Below are 18,506 nucleotides of genomic sequence, written 5' to 3'. Positions count from 1 at the left end.
TGCCAATTTGAAATTAAATGTAGGTATATTTTATTTAGTTATGTTCCTAAGTAATGTAGGGTTAAAAGATTAAAATGTATTACGGTATCGTCAAAAGCTCTTTTGAGCTATTTAAATGTATAAATATTCATTTTGTTTGCAGTAGCGGATTCGCTCGCTCAAACAACCCGCCTTGTGAGCTCCGCCCCTCACGCAGTAGTCTCTGGGATAGGCTTAGATTCCTTGCCGGCTTCCGTCTCTGCACGAGGATTGCCAAGTGCGCTCCAGCGCTCGGTTCACTCCACAGTCCATACCTTCTGCAGTTTTGTCTGAAGATATGAGCTCCATACTTTCTGAATCTTAAGTAGTTTAATTTCAAACCATTCTGCACTATGAGTTCTGTAATCCTACGCTGCCTTGGGCGGCAAGCACGGCACATAAAGCAGTCAGCAGGGAAGCGCCGTTATCGAGTATCCTCAGAAGGCTCGGTTCAGCCCAGTTCGGTGTCGGTCAAGACGGTAGACCTGCGCAGCGACACTGTTACCCAGCCCGGTCCGGCTATGCGCAGGGCCATGGCAGAGGCTGAGGTTGGCGATGATGGCTACGGTGAAGACCCAAGCGTCAACAGTAAGACGTTACATTGCATCTGTCATTCTATTAAGAGATAATCAAAAAGTTTTTAGTTGTGCGTTTCAACTTCTGCCACTGTATATTTGTCTTTATAGTATATAGTAGTCTAGCTGTGTTACAAAGTATTGCAGTGAAAAGCGCTATATGAAGTGCCGCGATGACTTAACTATAGATTGTGGGAAAAAGTAACAGAAAATGTACACACTGCACATGAATGCATTTTAGAAATATTTCCACCTAATGAATATTCATCATGTATTACTAACCACCAGTACCATTTTAGAAAATATATTGACATATAAGAAGGGCGACACAGTGGCGCAGTGGGTAGCGCTGCTGCCTCGCAGGGTCCTCCCTGCGTTGAGTTTGCATGTTCGGCACTCCGATTTCCTCCCACAGTCCATAGACATGCATTGGAGATTCTAAATTGTCCCGTGTGTGTGTGTGCGCTCTGCCCGGGGTTTGTCTCCTACCTTGTGCCCTGTGTTGGCTGGGATTGGCTCCAGCAGATCCCCCATGTGACCCTGTAGTTATTATATAGTGGGTGGATAATGGATGGATGATATATAAGACCTTAACAAGCATGGTGTTTGACATTAATAAGAATATGGGTTACTCATTCTAGCAGCATTACAGCAGTTAGACCTTACAAGGTCTGCTAGTGTGTGCAGCAGGCTGCTGGAAATGTTCTTCCAGTCCATAGCAGTGGTCTCTTGGGGAAGCCACTAGAGTTCAAAAGACGCACAGATTGGGGAAATAGACTTGGAAGTGACTGATTTATCACTAAAGACTCCTGTGTTGTATTGTTATTTCAGTAAAATCAAAAGCTGATTGGCTTTCTCTGTTTCTCTCTCTCTGACTTCAGAGCTTCAGGAGTTAGCAGCCCATCTGTTTGGAATGGAGGCAAGTCTTTTTGTTCCATCTGGCACGATGAGCAATTTGATATCAGGTAAGCATCCTTCTTATGGGTTGGCTCTCTGAAACTGAATAATCAGGTTATAAAATAAATGCTTGTTAGTTTAGGTTCTGTTTGATAGCTGATTTAATAACAGTTAATATTTACACTCTCTATTTCTGTAAACATTTAGGTTGGTTTTGTGTGATACTTGCTAGTGAAATGTAAAAATGATGCTTGCAGTACAGTGGTATACTGGTTAGCGCTTGAGTTCTAATGCTGAGGGCCAGCCCATATATTACATACTTAATTCCTTATGTGAGTCTCAGTGTTTTTTCATTTTTCTTTTCTATAGTTATGACGCACTGCCGAGAAAGAGGAGAGGAAATCATTGTTGGGGACCAGGCTCACCTGCATGTGTATGAGCAAGGGGGGAGCGCACAGGTACTTTACATTACAGGGAGTCACTTTTATTAAATTACTTGACTTTTGTTATAACAATGTATTTTACTAGCTGTGCTACCCGTCTAAGACGGGTTGAAATCTAAGTAATCAACATAGATCTCGGCGATAACATTTGCAGCCCACCGTCTATTAGAATATAGTGCACCATGCGATGTATGTCCCTGTTATATATCATTTGGTATGGGATTTGTAAAAGCTGTGTTAATGTTTGTGACAAACGTAATGCATTTTATTACTAAAAATTTTCTGATGTGCCATCTGTTGGAATGTCAGAGGCATATCAACTGGGCAGGCACACAGATACATAGAGACAATTACCCTTTAACTCTTTCAGGGCGGATGTCGACTTTTGTCAGCAGGAGGGGTTGAGAGCAGTAAGCAACTGCAAATGGTGGCAAAACGCGCCATTACATTTTAGTTCGACTCTCTTTGCTAGAAGGAAAGTTTGCTTTGTTGGTTTGACCGAGATTCTCCATGCACTTGCGGGAGTAGCGAAGAGCAAACAATTTTTTTTATTTTTAATAAATTTGCAAAAATCTCAAGTAAACTTTTATCACATTGTAATTATGGGGTGTTGTGTGTAGAATTCTGAGGAAAAAAATGAATTTAATCCATTTTGGAATAAGGCTGTAACATAACAAAATGTGGAAAAAGTGATGCGCTGTGAATACTTTCCGGATGCACTGTACATTACCCTGAGACTTCTGACTGCCTTAACTGAGCATTTTCACAATAATAAGATAGGCTACAGTAATAAAAAATAAGTAAAGAAAAGCTTTTCAATATGATATGGATACACCTTTCAACATTGAACAAATGGGGCTAAACCACACAGCCTAGCACTCCAGGCACAAATCCCGGGCTGTAGGATGCCACAACAACTCAGGTGGCCTTAGAGCCATCACTTTTATGGCCATAAAGTTTCCTGACTGGATTTTCTAGTAAACCTTGTGGGATGGAAAATTGTCCACAAAATGAGATATATAAAGCAACATGGTGGAACAAAATCATTAAGGGTTATTATATATCAGGGACAAAAAACAAGAGTAAAGGTCAAATATGCAGCTGTTATTCAAACAATAAGGAAATAAATGAAATAGCAAGTAGTAAAAAGAATGAACAAGCAACAAAGCGGTAAACAACTGGCGCATTGACTGACAAATGTACTGTAACTAGAAATGATAAAAAGAAAACTTGAGAGCTAGTTATCTAGGCAGTAAATCTTTATTTGGTAGTGAAAACACTAAGACTATATCCATACGCTTTCATTTAAAAACCTCCACTCACAATAAAATGGCCTAAAAGCACACGTGACGTTGCCATTCGCCTACACTGGGCATGGGGGCATCGGCGTAAACGGGAAGCTTAAGTGTCCTCTACTGTGCGAGACGTTCACTTGCAGCTTGCATTTACACACAGAGAACAGCAATGGCAATGGTGAACGCTGTTTTATTTGGACTGATAATAAGGTGGAATTGTTATTGAGAGTAACACACGAGTGTAAGGCAGCTGAGGAAATGTAATGAGCAGTATGCAATCTGCGAAGGGCGACATAATAAGTACAAGACGAGGGTGCTGACTTAAAAGGCCGAGATTCAAAGTAAAAGCCATACCTGAAACTGGCACCTAAAAAGAAAAGAATAAAAGGGGCCATAGAACACTGACATTAGACAGGAAAAGCATATTATGGTTGGCATCCTGGAGTCGTCTTTTCTCAGTGGCACTGGTATTTAAAGTAGAAGCCAGCTGAGGGATCTGTAAGGCGTGTGTTTCTGCCACTACACACTCTGATGTCCTTATCTTCTTATGCAATTGTCCAACTCCAGATCGTTCCTCCCCCAAACTATGCGACTCTTCAATTCCACCCGGGGGGGTAAACATTAACATTATTCAAAGTTAGTCTGTTTTTACCTGCATTTTTATTACTCTTTAATTTAATATTGTTTTTTTATATCAATATGCTGCTGCTGGAGTATGTGAATTTCCCTATGGGATTAATAAAGTATCTATCTAATCTATCTATCTATCTATCTATCTATCTATCTATCTATCTATCTATCTATCTATCTATCTATCTATCTATCTATCTATCTATCTATCTATCTATCTACAGTGCATCCGGAAAGTATTCACAGCTCATGACTTTTTCCACATTTTTGTTATGTTACAGCCTTACAGTGACCAAGAACCCGATGGTCACTCTGTCAGAGCTCCAGAGGTCGTCTGTGGAGAGAGGAGAACCTTCCAGAAGGACAACCATCTCTGCAGCAATCCACCAATCAGGCCTGTATGGTAGAGTGGCCAGATGGAAGCCACTCCTTAGTAAAAGGCACATGGCAGCCCGCCTGGAGTTTGCCAAAAGGCACCTGAAGGACTCTCAGACCATGAGAAAGAAAATTCTCTGGTCTGATGAGACACAGATTGAACTCTTTGGTGTGAATGCCAGGCGTCACATTAGGGGGAAACCTGGCACCATCCCTATAGTGAAGCATGGTGGTGGAAGCATCATGCTGTGGGGATGATTTTTAGCAGCAGGAACTGGTAGACTAGTCAGGATAAAAGGAAAGATGACTGCAGGAATGTACAGAGACATCCTGGATGAAAACCTGCTCCAGAGCGCTCTTGACCTCAGACTGGGGTGACGGTTCATCTTTCAGCAGGACAACGACCCTAAGCACACAGCCAAGATATCAAAGGAGTGGCTTCAGGACAACTCTGTGAATGTCCTTGAGTGGCCCAGCCAGAGCCCAGACTTGTATCCGATTGAACATCTCTGGAGAGATCTTAAAATGGCTGTGCACCATCACTTCCCATCCAACCTGATGGAGATTGAGAGGTGCTGCAAAGAGGAATGGGCGAAACTGGCCAAGGATAGGTGTGCCAAGCTTGTGGCATCATATTCAACAAGACTTGAGGCTGTAATTGCTGCCAAAGGTGCATCGACAAAGTGTTGAGTAAAGGCTGTGAATACTTATGTACATGGGATTTCTCAGTTTTTTTTATTTTTAATAAATTTGCAAAAACCTCAAGTAAACTTTTTTCACATTGTCATTATGGGGTGTTGTGTGCAGAATTCTGAGGAAAAAAATGAATTTAATCCATTTTGGAATAAGGCTGTAACATAACAAAATGTGGAAAAAGTGATGGGCTGTGAATACTTTCCGGATGCACTGTATCTAACTCGACCTTCCCCTTCCTTTTCTGTCCTGGTTAGATACAGTTTGTCATCTTCCCTCAAGACAGTAATAGACACCTTTGTATGAAATCTAGACTTTCTTAGCACTCTGTCACATGTATTAGCCTTTATTTTGCGCAACCAAAAAAAAATAAAGTAAACTGACTGACATGATTTTTAAGATAGTTGGTTCATTTTGGCCAGTACCTTGCAACCCAGGTGAACAGAAAGGATACGCTTAGGGAGGTAAGGTGAGCATTAGGGCACTGAAGGAATGGCTGCTGAAAATGGGGCTTCTGCTCACTTAACTATTCACAGTAACAGACATTTTAAGCAAGGGTGCCCAAATGTTTGCATGTGTATGTGTGTGTGTGTGTGTGTGTGTATGTGTGTGTATATCTATATCTCTGTATATAAAATCCAACAACTGTCCGTATGTCTGTCCGCTTTTCATGAGAGAACTACTTAATGGATTTAGATCAAGCTTTTTTGTAGAATTTTCTTGAACATTCTGGTTGATATTGCGACTTCTCTCATCTCGCCAAGTACCATAGTTCACTTGCGGTACCAATTTATTTGTGTGAATCCAAGAGAGACACGTAGTGGGCCGAGGGGAGAGGGGGGCAGAGCCGTCCTCACTCACGCATCTGCCTCAAGGCGTACCTTACATCTGCTTAGCTAGCGAACGAGAGAACTACTTAACGGATTTGGATCGGGCTTTTTTCTAGAATTTGCTTGAATATTCCAGTTGATTTTGCGACTCATCACGCTAAGAATCACAGTTCGCTTGCAGGAGCGATTTATTCACGCTAGTCTGAGACAGAGGTTGTGGGCCAAGGGGAGGAGGAAGCGTGACGTCAGGAGAGGGGAGCCGGGCAGGGCCCTCCTCACTGGCTACTATGTATATATATATATATATATATATATAGAGAGAGAGAGAGAGAGAGCGCTACATATATAGAAATATAGATCTCTCTTTCATATATATATATATATATATATATATATATAATATATACTGATATATACATAGTGGAAATTCAGCCCCCGAACACAGACAGACAGACACCAGATTTCCAAAGAACACACGTTTATTTCCTTCTCTTGCCTTTACACCATCACACAATACATTAACAGCCACAATTGCTCACTGTCCCTTCTTCCCTTTAAACTCTTCTCAACTCTTTTGCCACCTCTACTCCTCTCCTCGCAAGGTCTGTCACCTTCCTCCAGAGTCGGGCTCGACTAATGGAGTGAGGCAGCCCCTTTTATAAAGCTTTGGATGTGCTCCAGGTGCTTCGTGACGATCTTCCGGTAGCACTTCCTAGTGTGGTAAAAGTGCCGCATGAGCACCCGGAAGCACACTGGGTGTGCCTGGATTCTCTTCCGGCAGCTTTTCCGTGTGTGGTGGAAGTGCTGCAGTCCAACACTCTATAATCATCAGGGCGCCCCCTGGCGGTGGCCGCAGGACCCAACAGGGTTTAGCTTCTAAGCTCTGATCCCATGGTCCCCATGTGGACCAGGGCGGCTGGCCTCTCGTGGCCCAGGGGAGGTATTGTCTATCTCCCACCATCCGCCACTATATATATTCGCTTCCCGGGTTCCCCCTGCATGGAGTTTTCATGTTCTCCCTGTTTCTGCGTGGGTTTCCTCCCACAGTCTAAAGACATGCAGGTTAGATGCATTGACGATCCCAAATTGTCCCTAGTGTGTGCTTGGTGTGTGTGTGTGTGTGTGTGCCCTGTGGTGGGCTGCTGCCGTGCCCGGGATTTGTTCCTACCTTGCGCCCTGTGCTGGCTGGGATTGGCTCCAGCAGACCCCTGTGACCCTGTGTTAGGATATAGCGGGTTGGATAATGGATGGATGAATAAAATAGAGAGAGAGATACAGTGTATGTATATATATATATATATATATATATGTGTGTATATGTATGTGTGTGTGCGTGCGCATGTCATTTTATGCTGGATTTGACACATTGCCCACAGGTACACTAGCACTGCGCACACAGTATGTACAAATGAAGCCATGTTTCCCAATGAGATAATTGAGGGCCAAGTAGAACCTGCCACAGATAGATAAAGCACACATCTTCTTAATAAAACAGCAGACCCTACCTGTATGGTTTTACTGAAATACATCAGCTATGTGGCACAAAGCTGACCTGGCCCTGGGTGGGATGCCAGATAACTGCAGGACACACTGATGGGCACACTGGTGCTTCACCAACTTAAAGTGAGCAGTTCTGGTCTCCAGAATCCAAATATTTCAGATATGCACATTCAGCTCATTTTCTAAGCCCACATTGACTGTATGATCATTTTAAAAACTAAAGCTCATTATGCCAAAAGAGGAATTTGTAAGTGGTGCCCTTGAAGGCTGCAGAATGGATCCAGCGTAACTGCAAGCAGTCACATAATCAACGCCTAATACATACTTTTAAATTCACAGTTGTAACTTGTAATTCTATTCTTTTGTTTACCTGTCTCAGAAAAGCAGAACTCCTGCTTCTAGTAGTCTGAATTAAAATAAAGGTAAACAGAGAATCCATTAAAGCCAGGGGTTAATTTGCAGCCATGAATGAGTCGCTGATTAGGTGACGGCTCCACTGCACCTTTGCTCAAGTGTTTCTTTTGAGGAGGAATGTCAAGCCTGAGGACTGTCTCAAGGTGGCAGCATATATCTGAGGATTTTTTTTGAATCTGCTTTAAGGAAACAGGCGTTTTTTATCTGTTAAACATGTTGGCACCCTTTATTTTAAATTGTTAGATTCTTCAAGAGCATCAAGAAGCACAGAAATTGTATGACGGATTCTTTTCATTTCTTAAATGTCACCAAGAACAAATGCAAAGTAGTACAGTGCATCCGGAAAGTATTCACAGCGCATCACTTTTTCCACATTTTGTTATGTTACAGCCTTATTCCAAAATGGATTAAATTCATTTTTTCCCTCAGAATTCTACACACAACACCCCATAATGACAACGTGAAAAAAGTTTACTTGAAATTTTTGCAATTTTTTTAAAATAAAAAAAACTGAGAAATCCATGTACATAAGTATTCACAGCCTTTGCTCAAAACTTTTGTCGATGCACATTTGGCAGCAATTACAGCCTCAAGTCTTTTTTGAATATGATGCCACCAGCTTGGCACACCTATCCTTGGCCAGTTTTGCCCATTCCTCTTTGCAGCACCTCCCAAGCTCCATCAGGTTGGATGGGAAGCGTCGGTGCACAGCCATTTTAAGATCTCTCCTGACATGTTCAATCGGATTCAAGTCTGGGCTCTGGCTGGGCCACTCAAGGACATTCACAGAGTTGTCCTGAAGCCACTCCTTTGATATCTTGGCTGTGTGCTTAGGGTCCTCGTCCTGCTGAAAGATGAAACCGTCGCCCCAGTCTGAGGTCAAGAGTGCTCTGGAGCAGGTTTTCATCCAGGCTGTGTCTGTACATTGCTGCAGTCATCTTTCCCTTTATCCTGACTAGTCTCCCAGTTCCTGCCGCTGAAAAACATCTCCACAGCATGATGCTGCCACCACCATGCTTCACTGTATGGATGGTATTGGCCTGGTGATGAGCGGTGCCTGGTTTCCTCCAAACGTGACGCCTGGCATTCACACCAAAGAGTTCAATCTTTGTGTCATCAGACCAGAGAATTTTTCTTTCTCATGGTCTGAGAGTCCTTCAGGTGCCTTTTGGCAAACTCCAGGCGGGCTGCCATGTGCCTTTTACTAAGGAGTGGCTTCCGTCTGGCCCACTCTACCATACAGGCCTGATTGGTGGATTGCTGCAGAGATGGTTGTCCTTCTGGAAGGTTCTCCTCTTTCCACAGAGGACTTCTGGAGCTCTGACAGAGTGACCATCGGGTTCTTGGTCACCTCCCTGACTAAGGCCCTTCTCCCCGATCGCTCAGTTTAGATGGCCGGCCAGCTCTAGGAAGAGTCCTGGTGGTTTCAAACTTCTTCCACTTACAGATGATGGAGGCCACTGTGCTCATTGGGACCTTCAAAGCAGCAGAAATTTTTCTGTAACCTTCCCCAGATTTGTGCCTCAAGACAATCCTGTCTCGGAGGTCTACAGACAATTTCCTTTGACTTCATGCTCTGACATGAACTGCCAACTGTGGGACCTTATATAGACAGGTGTGTGCCTTTTCCAAATCATGTCCAATCATCTGAATTTACCACAGGTGGGCTCCAATTAAGCTGCAGAAACATCTCAAGGATGATCAGGGGGAAACAGGATGCACCTGAGCTCAATTTGAGCTTCATGGCAAAGGCTGTGAATACTTATGTACATGTGCTTTCTCAATTTTTTTTATTTTTAATAAATTTGCAAAAATCTCAAGTAAAGTTTTTTCATGTTGTCATTATGGGGTGTTGTGTGTAGAATTCTAAGGAAAAAAATGAATTTGATCCATTTTAGAATAAGGCTGTAACATAACAAAATGTGGAAAAAGTGATGCGCTGTGAATACTTCCGGATGCACTGTATATATTTATTCTTAATGTCACACTAGTTCATTTATTGTCTTTAAGTTTATAGTTTCAAGTGGATTTGTTCATTTTTACTTTTTTCTACTGCCTTAAGCGGCGACTCTCGATTGGCCCTCTTGTTGCGGTGAGTGTGTGAGGCTGTGCCCACCTGCGTTATGGACAGGCATGTCCAGGTATTGCTGAGGTAGACTCCAGTCCCCTCCCCACCTCAACTCTGAGTGGGTTTAAGTCATTCTGAAAAGTAACTGGTGGTGAGTGGCCCAGTGCATGGGCCCCTGCCATTCAGCTCTGAGCCAAACATTATTTTAGTGCCTTTCTATAGTGAACAATATTGCAAGGAATCTACATTACTAAACGAAGGTTGAATATATGCACGGATGCCAAACGCCAGAAGCAAGCCATGCCGAAAGCGCACGCGCACAGCGCCTCAGCACCCCAGAGTCAAACCCACAGCCATAGAAAAAGAAAAATGAGACCGCATGGATAAAAACAATGAACAAAGGCGCCTACAACATGCTTCTGATACACCAGAACCAAACGAGTCACGGCTCAAAAAAGAAACAGCTTTAGTACAAATATGTTGTTATTTAAATAATTAAATGAAAACTTTCCCAGGACACTCCCACCCTCCATGATTTTTCATCCCTCCAAAGATCGGAGGGAACAGAAAGTTTTTGCCATTCTTGGATTTGCGATTCTTTAGAGAATCGAGGGTTTACTATGTCTGTCTAATAGGGCTGAGGTATCAGCACTGATGTTCCAATTTGATTCAATTTCGATTCACAGTGTCCTGATTTGATTCAATATTGATTTTATCTTGATTGAATTAGCGTGCACTGATATATTTGAAGTGCTGTTTTTTTTTAGAGATTAACATATATACTTGTGTTTAAGTTCTCCCATGGATAAGTCGGGACTTGATTTTACCATATAATGACTTTATGACTTTGTCTCCAAGGCGTCCAACTTGAGCTGACCCTCTAATGTCCTCATTTCTAATCCTGTCCATCCTCGTAACACCCAATGCAAATCTTAGCATCTTTAACTCTGCCACCTCCAGCTCTGTCTCCTACTTTCTGGTCAGTGCCACCGTCTCCAACCCATATAACACAGCTGGTCTCACTACTGTCCTGTAGACCTTCCCTTGCACTCTTGCTGATACCTGTCTGTCACAAATCACTCCTGACACTCTTGTCCACCCATTCCACCCTGCCTGCACTCTCTTCTTCACTTCTCTTCCATATCCCCATTACTCTGTACTGTTGATCCCAAGTATTTAAACTTATTCACCTTCGCCAACTCTACTCCCAGCATCCTCACCATTCCACTGAACTCCCTCTCATTCACACAAACGTATTCTGTCGTTTTTTTTTTTATAATGCTTTCAGCATTATAATTTTATAATGTCGGTCGTATAAGTCGAATGCGGAAAACTCACGCTATTGGTCCAAGTGATTATGATATGCTAAGGCCCACCTGAGAGAGTCACCATGGAGCACACAGCCTTTTTTCTCTTTCTATTGTGCCTACGTGACCACACGGTAATACCCGAACTATTCCGAAGCGAAGTTTGCACTGATTTGCGTTTTTTGTATCTCACACCCTTCTTTATCGTAAGAGCATCCCTTATCTGCGATGGAGCGTTTCGATCAGAAGAAAATATGAAGCTGGTTTTAAATTAAAAGTCGTTGAAGTAGTGAAAGAAATCGGTAACTGTGCTGCTGCAACAAACTTCGATGTGTCTGATGAACTGGTGAGAGATTGGAGGAGGCAAGAAGATGTAAAAAAAAAAAAAAAATGTGTCGTATTTTTGAACGGGCATATAAGTCAGGGTCTGATTTTATGAACGATTTTTCAGGTTTCAAGACCCAACTTATATGTGAGTATGTACGGTACTTAACCTTGCATAGAGAACTCTAATAAAATGTGACAAATTTCAGTAACACTTTATTTGAAGGGTGTCTGCATGGTGACCTCATAACATATGGATAAACCAGGAATGACATTTAAGAAGCAATACTTGATTAGTAATGAACAGTTAACATCAGTATTTGGGGGATATGGAACAAAATATCATTGCTCTTTAAAAAAAAAATAACTTTTTCACAGCACTGCACTCATTCAGAATTCACCATAATTTAACTAACATGCTGCGCCATATCAGTGTCCACACATATTAGGGGGGACTCCTTATTTCTTGTTTCTAGACTTCTCTAGCGCCTTCAACACCATCCACCTCTGCTCCTTAGGGACAAGCTGACAGAGATGGGAGTAGATTCATACCTGGTGACATGGATCGTGGACTATCTTACAGACAGACCTCAGTATGTGCGTCTCGGGAACTGCAGTTCTGACATTGTGGTCAGCAACACAGGAGCACCGCAGGGGACTGTACTTTCTCCGGTCCTGTTCAGCCTATATACATCGAATTTCCAATACAACTCGGAGTCTTGCCACGTGCAAAAGTTCGCTGACGACACTGCTATCATGGGCTGCATCAGGAGTGGGCAGGAGGAGTGTTATACTATGTGTTTTTATTTAATGTCACCGTTCTCTGTGCCCATTATTATGTATTCATTCATACAGGCAGACCAAGTATAGGTACACAGGGGCACAGCAGCAGCATTTAGAATTGCGAGCCAAGCACAGGACTAGATAGTCACAGACAACTGGAGAATTGAATAGTCAGCCTAAAGACAGACTAGTGTATATTTCTGTCTTCTGTCAGCACAGAAACCTTTCCTTGTTGGGAGAATGGGAACTGTATATGGGCATTGAGCTATTCCTGTATGTTTGAAGGTGGGGTTTGAGTACTGTCCTGTCCTTGTTTGGATCGGAGCCAAGAGCCTGCACATGGACCAACCTGTATTTAAGAATGGACACCTACGGCCAACACTTTGAAGCTTCCGGGCGGAAGAGTATGAACTGTGAATGGCAGGGTTGAAAGGAGAAAGCCACTGCTCTCCAAAAAAAACATTGCTGCTCGTCTGCAGTTTGCTAAAGATCACGTTGACAAACCAGAAGGCTATTGGAAGAATGTTTTGTGGATGGATGAGACCAAAATAGAACATTTTGGTTTAAATGAAAAGCGTTATGTTTGGAGAAAGGAAAACACTGCATTCCAGCATAAGAACCTTATCCCATCTGTGAAACATGGTGGTGGTAGTATCATGGTTTGGGCTTGTTTTGCTGCATCTGGGCCATTACGGCTTGCCTTCATTGATGGAACAATGAATTCTGAATTATATCAGAGAATTCTAAAGGAAAATGTCAGGACATCTGTCCATGAACTGAATCTCAAGAGAAGGTGGGTCATGCAGTAAGACAACGACCCTAAGCACACAAGTCGTTCTACCAAAGAATAGTTAAAGAAGAATAAAGTTAATGTCTTGGAATGGCCAAGTCAAAGTCCTGACCTTAATCCAATTGAAATGTTGTGGAAGGACATGAAGCGAGCAGTTAATGTGAGGAAACCCACCAACATCCCAGAGTTGAAGCTGTTCTGTACGGAGGAATGGGCTCTTAATTCCTCCAAGCCGGTGTGCAGGACTGATCAACAGTTACCGGAAACGTTTAGTTGCAGTTATTGCTGCAAAGGGGGGTCACACCAGATACTGAAAGCAAAGGTTCACATACTTGTGCCACTCACAAATATGTAATATTCGATCATTTTCCTTGATAAATAAATGACCAAGTATAATATTTGTGTCTCATTTGTTTAACTGGTTTCTCTTTATCTACTTTTAGGACTTGAGTGAAAATCTGATGATGCTTTAGGTCATATTTATACAGAAATATAGAAAATTCTAAAGGGTTCACAAACTTTAAAGCACAACTGTACTAACCCATCGCTGCTACACTCACTTGTGAAGAAGCACTTCACTATTTGAGCCTCTTAAAGGTTTCGTGTTCTGCGGGGTACACAGTATCAAGTATATGAGGGATAAAAAAAGCAAACTTTTACTTTTTTTTTAATTACAAGGAGTTATTTTTTTTTCCCGGGTTCACATGGGACGGTGCTGGCATCGGCTTCAGGATCTGGCGTCTGTCAGAGGAGGATGTGATGGCAGTTTGTGCATCTTAGCTCAAAGGGCATTCAAACCGGGATTGATATCGGACTCATCGTCACCGTGTCCTGGTGGGGATCGAACAGCAGCCTTTAGTCGTGTGTGTATGTGACACCATGGCGGATGACCTGGAGGACCAGGTGAGGAAAGTGTGTATCGGGATGGCGCGCTTGGCAGTTCTGCTGTGTGCATTGGGATTTGCGTCTGAGGCTGCGGGCCCATACAGAAGCCCTAGTTTAATAATCTTGTTAAGGAGGACCAGTTTGAAATGAGAAACTCCTCTTAATTTTCTCCCGTGAAATGGCCAAAGCATTTAAGAGTGGGCAGCACATGTCTGAAATTGGGACACCAAAATCAAAAGGTATTGGGAAGACGACTCTCTGTCTTTGAGCATTCAAGGGGCTAAAGAGAGTAAGAAAGCCTTTGGAAAGGTTGAATTATTATTTTTTTTTCAAGGTTCCAATTATTTTTTCAATAACTTTTTTTTTTTCTTTACAGACCCACATTTCAGTATGACAAACTGATTATTAATATCTGTTTTGGGCCCTATCTTGCTGGGGTGGATTCTGGGCTTTTAGCTAACAGGACGCAAACAGTGAGCGTTAATGGCCGTTGAAGTAGGATGCATATGTAATGCAGCTACGGGGAATAAGAAGCGCAGGTGTGTTGGACCTGACAGAGAGGAGGGAGGCTCGTCTGTCTGATGTCTCGTGTTTTATGTACCACAACAGAATGGAGCAAAGGAACAAAGAAGGGGTGTAAGATTACAGCTTTACTCGTCGAATCTGTAAAGCATTGGAATGGTCACCATGCTGCCAGAATAGGTGGGTGCACTCGCCATACTTTGGAACTGTGCAGGACGTTTGTTATGCAATCGTCTAATTTGACATACCCTGCGTGTAATATGACACACTCAGGTAATTTCACTCGTCAAGTTTGACATCCCCTCTGACTAGAAGTTGTGTAACGTGACATCGGCTTAAGGAGAAAAGAAACAATGAAGGGTTCTGAATCTTAAAATGCAGCAGCTGAAGTGGAATGAAATCCTGCAGTCGCTTCGGCCCTCCAGGGTGTAAGTTTGACAGGACTGAGTTCAGAATTCGTGGTATACCGGTACTGGAAAAATACTGAAAAGGAAAACTTTGTAAAACTGTTACGGTAGCAGCATTATGAGATTTTCTGTACCGAAAGTAAACATCTCGTGTTCCTCTCAATCTCCCAGCAGCCCTTTCTCTCCCCTTGTCAGCACTCACTGTGTGCTTTGGCTTATTCCATATGCACTTTTGACATAATTGGGACTTGTTTTGATCTGATCAGAACTTCATTAGGGAAGTGGGGCGCCTCAGGGAGGATGGAGTAAGACAGGTTTTTTCTGAAGTTTTCCATTATTTGCTTTGGAACAGTTTTGGTAACGGTACTGAGGGTTAGGGTTAGTCAATGTTTCCGTACCGATCCAACAGTGCCTGCGCTAGAAGTTAGGGAAAAGACTTTGGATCTAAGCTCTTCAACCTTCTATCTGCCATTTTCTGAGAGCGATCAATAGAATTTTTATGAGATTTGAGAAGGAGTTGCAAATGGTTTAACTGTTTGAGGACAGATTCATACTGACCAGGAGGCATCATACGTGTGAGTATAGTGCACCTCATACCAGGCCGATTTAAGAGTAACACTGTCCCTGTTTTACCTGGAAGAGGACCGATGGCTTTGCCGTACTCCCACCTTTGTGCTGGAGTCTTCCAGTCTCAACCAGATAAATCCCAGTCACCTTTCAAGACGGTATCAGGTGATGAACGTGCAGCAAGCGGTGCCCTGGCTCACTTGTTTAGTGGCAAGTTAAAAGGAATTATCCTGGTACCCTAATCGCTTCTTTGTTTTCCACAGAAATCTCATTGGCATCCATTTCTCAAGTTTAAGGTAGCTGAATAGTTGACCGCCTGGCCCGTTAAAGTGAAGTTTTCGTCACTCCATTCACATCTAACCGTTCTCTGTCTTTTATGTAGTGTGCTGGCGTTCACGCACGCAGTGTCCGGAACAACCCAGATGGTACTTTCGACCTGGATGAGGTTGAGTCAAAGATCCAACACTACTTCCCTGACTCGCACTACCCTCGGACCCGCCTGATCTGCGTGGAGAATACGCACAACATCACGGGAGGACGCGTTCTTCCCCATTCATTTCTCAAAGAGGTAACGGTGTCCCTGCATGTCCTGATGACGAACTTAATGACCGCCGTAGGTGTGTGTGTGTGTTTAATGACCGTTAGTGACCGCTCACTTATGTGTATTACGATATGCCGTCTTTTATGTATTCATTTACTGATGTTAGCTCTGTGTGAAGCTCTTTGCTGCTCCAGTTGCTAAGGGTGATCGTGAAATGGCTTGATGCCGATGTGGGCCCAAGGTTGCTTGCAGCCAGAGAGTGAAGAGAGAGCACATTAGAGAAAATGGGAGCCAAGGGAAATCAGGTGACAGCTACAACTTAAGACGTGCAGTCTGCTCTGCCACTCTGAGGCCACTAGCTGTTATTTAAAACAAAAAAAACACTAAAGCAGAGCTGATCACATTTGGAATAAAGAGCGGCCAGAAAAAAATAACATTCGGCCTTGGAAAAAAGGCAAGAAGGATGTCTGCCAATAGAGGGTTGGCAGCTTGACAGTCATAATAAGTGGGCTTGGCTGTGAGACTATTCTAATTCTGGAAAAAAAACAAATCCACACACACACACAGTGCACGCTGTGTCCACTTCATTAGATCTGCCTGTCCAATATTCGCACATAGACTGCTCCTCCAAACAGCCGTAACTCACTATATACAGCGCCTTCAGAAACTCTTCAGACCCCTCCACTTTTTAAACATTTTGTTGTGTTGCAACCTTGTGCTAAATTCATTTAAATTCAGGTTTGCCCTCATCGGGTAACACTCAATACGCCCAGAATGACAAAACCTAAAAAAAAAACAGGATATTAGAAATTTTTTCCCAAACTGAAATACCACCGGTATCCATTGAAGCTCCTTTAGCAGCAATGCCAGCCTGCATTCGTCTTGGGTTTGACATGGCAAGCTTCACACGCCTGGATTTGGAGATTTTCTACTGTTCTTCTCTGCAGATCATCTCAAGCTCTGTCAGGCTAAATGGAGACCATTAGTGGATGGCTGTTCTCAGGTCTCTCCAGAGGTCTTCGAATGGGTTCAAGTCTGGGCTCTAGCTGGGCCACTCAAGAACCTTCATGGAGTTGTCCCCAAGCTGTCTTTCCTTTGCACAAAGAACCTTCACGGAGTTGTCCCCAGGCTGTGTTTTGCTTTGTGCTTAGGGACATTGTATTGTTGAATGGTGAACCTTTGGCCCATTCTGAGGTCCTGAGCACTTTGGGGCAGATTTTTCATTAAGGATATCCCTGTACTTTGCTCCGTTCAGCTTTCCCTCAACCACGACTTGTCTGCCATTCCAAGCCCCACATCATGATGTTGCTACCACTGTGCTTCACCACTGGAATGGTATTGCGTAGGTGATGACGGTCCTCCAGATGTGACTCCTTGAATGGACACCAGATAGGTCAGTCATGATTTCATCAGACCAGAGAATCTTGTTTCTGGTAGACTTTTAGGTGCCCCTTTTTTCCAAACTCCAGGCAGGCTTTCGCGTGTCGTCTGTCATAAAGCCCAGATTAGTGGATTGGTACAGTGGTGATCGTCCTTCTGGAAGTTTCTCTCATCTCCACATAGGTTCTCTGGAGCTGAGCCAGAGTAGCCATCAGGTTCTTGGCTCTTCTCCCCCTGATTGCTCAATTTGGATGGGTGGCTGGCTTTAGGAAGAGCTGTCGTTGTTTCAGATTTTCTATTTAAGAATTATGGAGGCCATGGTGCCGTCAGGAATCTTCAGTTTTTTGGAGCCTTTCTGAGATCTGTGCCTCTTCACAAACCTGTCTGTAGGCCCTGCACTTCATGGCTTGGGGTTTTGCTCTCATACTCCTTGTCAGCTGAGGGGCCTTGTATGGACAGGTGTGCGCCTTTCCTAATCATGTTCACTCAATTGAATTGACTCCAAACAAGGTGCAGAAACATGTGATATTTCAGTTTTAATAAATTTCTAAAAATTCCCAGAATCCTGTTTTCACTTGGTCATTCTGGGGTATTGAGTGTTCCCCTGACCAATTTATAAGATTTTAGCACAAGGCTGCAACATCACAAAATGTGAAAAAAGTGAAGGGGTCTGAAGACTTTCTGAAGGCGATTTGGTTTTCATCCATACATTAGAATGAGTAAGACACGTGATCTAAGTTGGGTCTGGCATGACTGTTGGTGCCAGAAATGGTGGTTCTGCTACCTCAGAGAGAGTCTGTAGAGTTTTCAGAGAATGAATGGTGTGTTAAACATAAAACATGGCACAAGAGGAGAATGGCCAGTCTTGGCCAAGTCAGTAGTCCTTAAATAACAGCTCTCTGCAACATTCATGTGTAGAAAGAGCATCTCTGATTGTGCAACGCATTGGTCCACTCCAGGTACCATTCCTGCAAGCAAGGACACAGTGGCCATGTGGTGACTGAGGCCTGTAAGAAAATGTCACCTGGTCTGGTGAATCTCAATTAGAAGAAGATGACGGGGACAGAATTTGGAGTAACCAGCATAAATGCAATGCCTGCTTTGTTTTGATGGTGCTGGAACTGGTAGCTCACCAGTTGAGGGGAATGTCTTCCTAGCACGCAGTAGGCCTCTTAATACCAGCCGACTGTCCTTTGAGTGCCACAGCAGGCCTTAGACTTGCTGCTGATCACGTGCATCTCTCTATGGCCACAGTCTGCCCT

General features: G+C 43.2%; 1 protein-coding gene across 1 annotated transcript in view; it reads left to right on the top strand.

The window, feature by feature from the left end:
* The first annotated feature begins 221 nt into the window (after window positions 1–221).
* The window catches only part of tha1 (threonine aldolase 1), a 40,408-nt gene continuing 22,123 nt past the window's right edge, over window positions 222–18,506 (top strand). Inside the window, exons 1-4 of the mRNA XM_028819235.2 lie at window positions 222–606; window positions 1,475–1,558; window positions 1,860–1,948; window positions 15,706–15,891. Of these exons, the coding sequence (XP_028675068.2) occupies window positions 372–606; window positions 1,475–1,558; window positions 1,860–1,948; window positions 15,706–15,891 (594 nt within the window). The 5' untranslated portion in view covers window positions 222–371. The remainder of the gene's footprint in view (window positions 607–1,474; window positions 1,559–1,859; window positions 1,949–15,705; window positions 15,892–18,506) is intronic.

The sequence above is a fragment of the Erpetoichthys calabaricus genome, chromosome 14 (assembly GCF_900747795.2).
Source record: "Erpetoichthys calabaricus chromosome 14, fErpCal1.3, whole genome shotgun sequence".
In the NCBI taxonomy this organism is placed as follows: Eukaryota; Metazoa; Chordata; class Cladistia; order Polypteriformes; family Polypteridae; genus Erpetoichthys; species Erpetoichthys calabaricus.
This window is presented reverse-complemented; position numbering and strand designations above follow the sequence as displayed.